The sequence below is a fragment of the Asparagus officinalis genome, chromosome 8 (assembly GCF_001876935.1).
Source record: "Asparagus officinalis chromosome 8, Aspof.V1, whole genome shotgun sequence".
In the NCBI taxonomy this organism is placed as follows: domain Eukaryota; kingdom Viridiplantae; phylum Streptophyta; class Magnoliopsida; order Asparagales; family Asparagaceae; genus Asparagus; species Asparagus officinalis.
Window position 1 is genome coordinate 128,795,360 of NC_033801.1, and position 2,245 is coordinate 128,797,604.

The 2,245-nt window shown below is 44.6% G+C and overlaps 1 protein-coding gene across 1 annotated transcript in view; it reads right to left on the reverse strand.

The window, feature by feature from the left end:
- Nucleotides 1,845–2,245, reverse strand: part of LOC109820716 (heat shock cognate 70 kDa protein 2-like) — a 3,173-nt gene continuing 2,772 nt past the window's right edge. The window contains exon 2 of the mRNA XM_020386912.1: nt 1,845–2,245. This exon is cut by the window's right edge and continues 1,543 nt beyond it. Within this exon, the coding sequence (XP_020242501.1) occupies nt 2,041–2,245 (205 nt within the window). The 3' untranslated portion in view covers nt 1,845–2,040.

A 2,245-nucleotide genomic window follows, 5' to 3' on the forward strand; every position in this document is an offset into this window, starting at 1 on the left:
ATGAAAAAGAGAGAGAGAGAGAGAGAGAGAGAGAGAGAGAGAGAGAGAGAGAGAGAGAGAGAGAGATGATATTATGATCTCACATTTTTTAAACTCTTGGATTTAATGTTTTTGGTGCTCAGGAAATTATGAGTTTTTTTGGGGTTTTTGAAAGCGTTGAAAAAAAATCTTGGAGTGAGCGGAAATACTTATAAGGAAATTGGGGTTAGAAGCAATTTTAAGCATACAATAATTAAATAAAATATATTAAACTTAAAGGGAGACAAGTTTAAAATATAGTGCTTAAAAAAATAGGAGTCGTGCGTGTTGCACATGGGCAGATATAGTTAAGAGTTAATTGGGCTCTACTCTTCTCCACCCGTAGACATATATTTACTAGCCGAACCACCTTGTATACTCATGCATATTATGTTTCTGATACTATTCGTGTTGCCATCTGATCATTATTCGTTTATTCCAGGTATTTGTCATAAACATGTTGGCCATTTTGGGATTAGATTGACAGGTGATTAGGATTACAGACAATTCAGAGCCGAGAGAAAGTAGGAGATGCTCAGCTTCTTCTCTCAAATTAGACCATGAAAATTGTGGAAAGATAAGCGGGTCAACTATAAATATTTTCAAACTTACTGCATCACAACATCCCCTATTTGCTAATTAATGGTCACTGAATAAAAATATTGATTTTGATACTTTGCATTTTCCCCACCTTGACAATCTCCATGGCAGTAGAATTATGTCACTATGAAGCTTGCAACATCACCTCATTGCCATACTTGCATGTTTATTATCTATTATTTGTCTATTCACTAGAATTTCAATTTTGAGCAGCGTCGGTCCTGAACTTTTGAGCTGTTTGTTCACTGCAGAGAAATGTTTTAGCGGTTCGCAGATTCACCCAATAAGCATGGAATGTTACTGATATCCAACCAAATCAACCACAAAACATGCACAATCGACAAACCCTTCAAACAATACCAACACAACATGGCCAATAATAGCCGATTCCGTGAACAGCGGCCTCTTGCGCAGCCGCGAAACGCCCCCACCCGCCGCAGCAGCCCTCGGGCATCTCTCCATTGCTGGCCAGGCAAAATTAGCCCCGCGACAGCGCCACGGCAGAGCGGGCAGCTGGAATGCGAATAGAGCCACATGTCGATGCACGGTGCATGAAACGTGTGCTCGCACCCTGGCAACCGCCTCACCTCCTCCCCGTCCACAAAACTCGACAGGCAGACCGGACACTCCGTCCCATTCGCCTCACCTTCTCTGTACTTCGTCGCGGGAATCAGTTCTTGGCATTGGGAACCTGTAGCCGGTCCGCGGTTGTCAAAGGATCTAGACAATCGACACCGTGAGCAACAAGTGAAGGCGAGGATGTTGGAGACCAAGAGCATGACGGCGATCCCTGCGACCGTTAGGATGAAGTAATAGACATCGGGTTCTTGCTGAGGAACTGCCATTGGAATGTAGGAATGTAGGAGGAAAAGAATGGGAAGGGGATATTTATATAAGTAGGGTTTGTTTTGAAGCTAATAAGATGTGACAAAATTGAAGTCTGTGAATAGCTCCTACGGGGTTTCCAAGCATTTGTTGGACTTGGCCCTCGGGTCGGAATACGATGGGGTTTTGTCGCGAAGGGAGCTCGATTGAAGTTCAGAGAAAAGGACAGCATTGCGTCTCGAGAGGACGAAAGGACAGCTGGGGCGAGCAGTGAGATAAAATTCACAAATTCTTCACATGCTCAGAACATTCTGTTTGATTGGAAAAACCCCAATATTATAGAACCTCTACATTGATCAAAATCAGCCATCAATCAAACCTGAGCGCATTACTTCTGCAAATGCTCAAAGCTCAAATTTATTCATTACGTTCTCAAGAGTTCAGCTGCTGCTACTACTACTACATGTACTATACAAAGCCATTGGAATAAAAGCCTCAAATCACCAAACACAGATGACCACCAAGCAAGACTCTTAAGACAACAAAGACGCTCAGAAGGAAACACGAACACGGACCATCAGCAAACACCAGCAAGACTTAGTCAACTTCCTCAATCTTCGGGCCAGCACCACTGCCTCCGGCCCCCGCCCCATCTTCATCCATGCCTCCGCCCATGTCCGGCCCAGCACCGCCCTGATACATCTTCGCGATGATCGGATTGCAAAGCCCCTCAAGCTCCTTCATCTTATCCTCGAACTCGTCGGCCTCCGCCAACTGGTTCCCGTCGAGCCACTGGATAGCC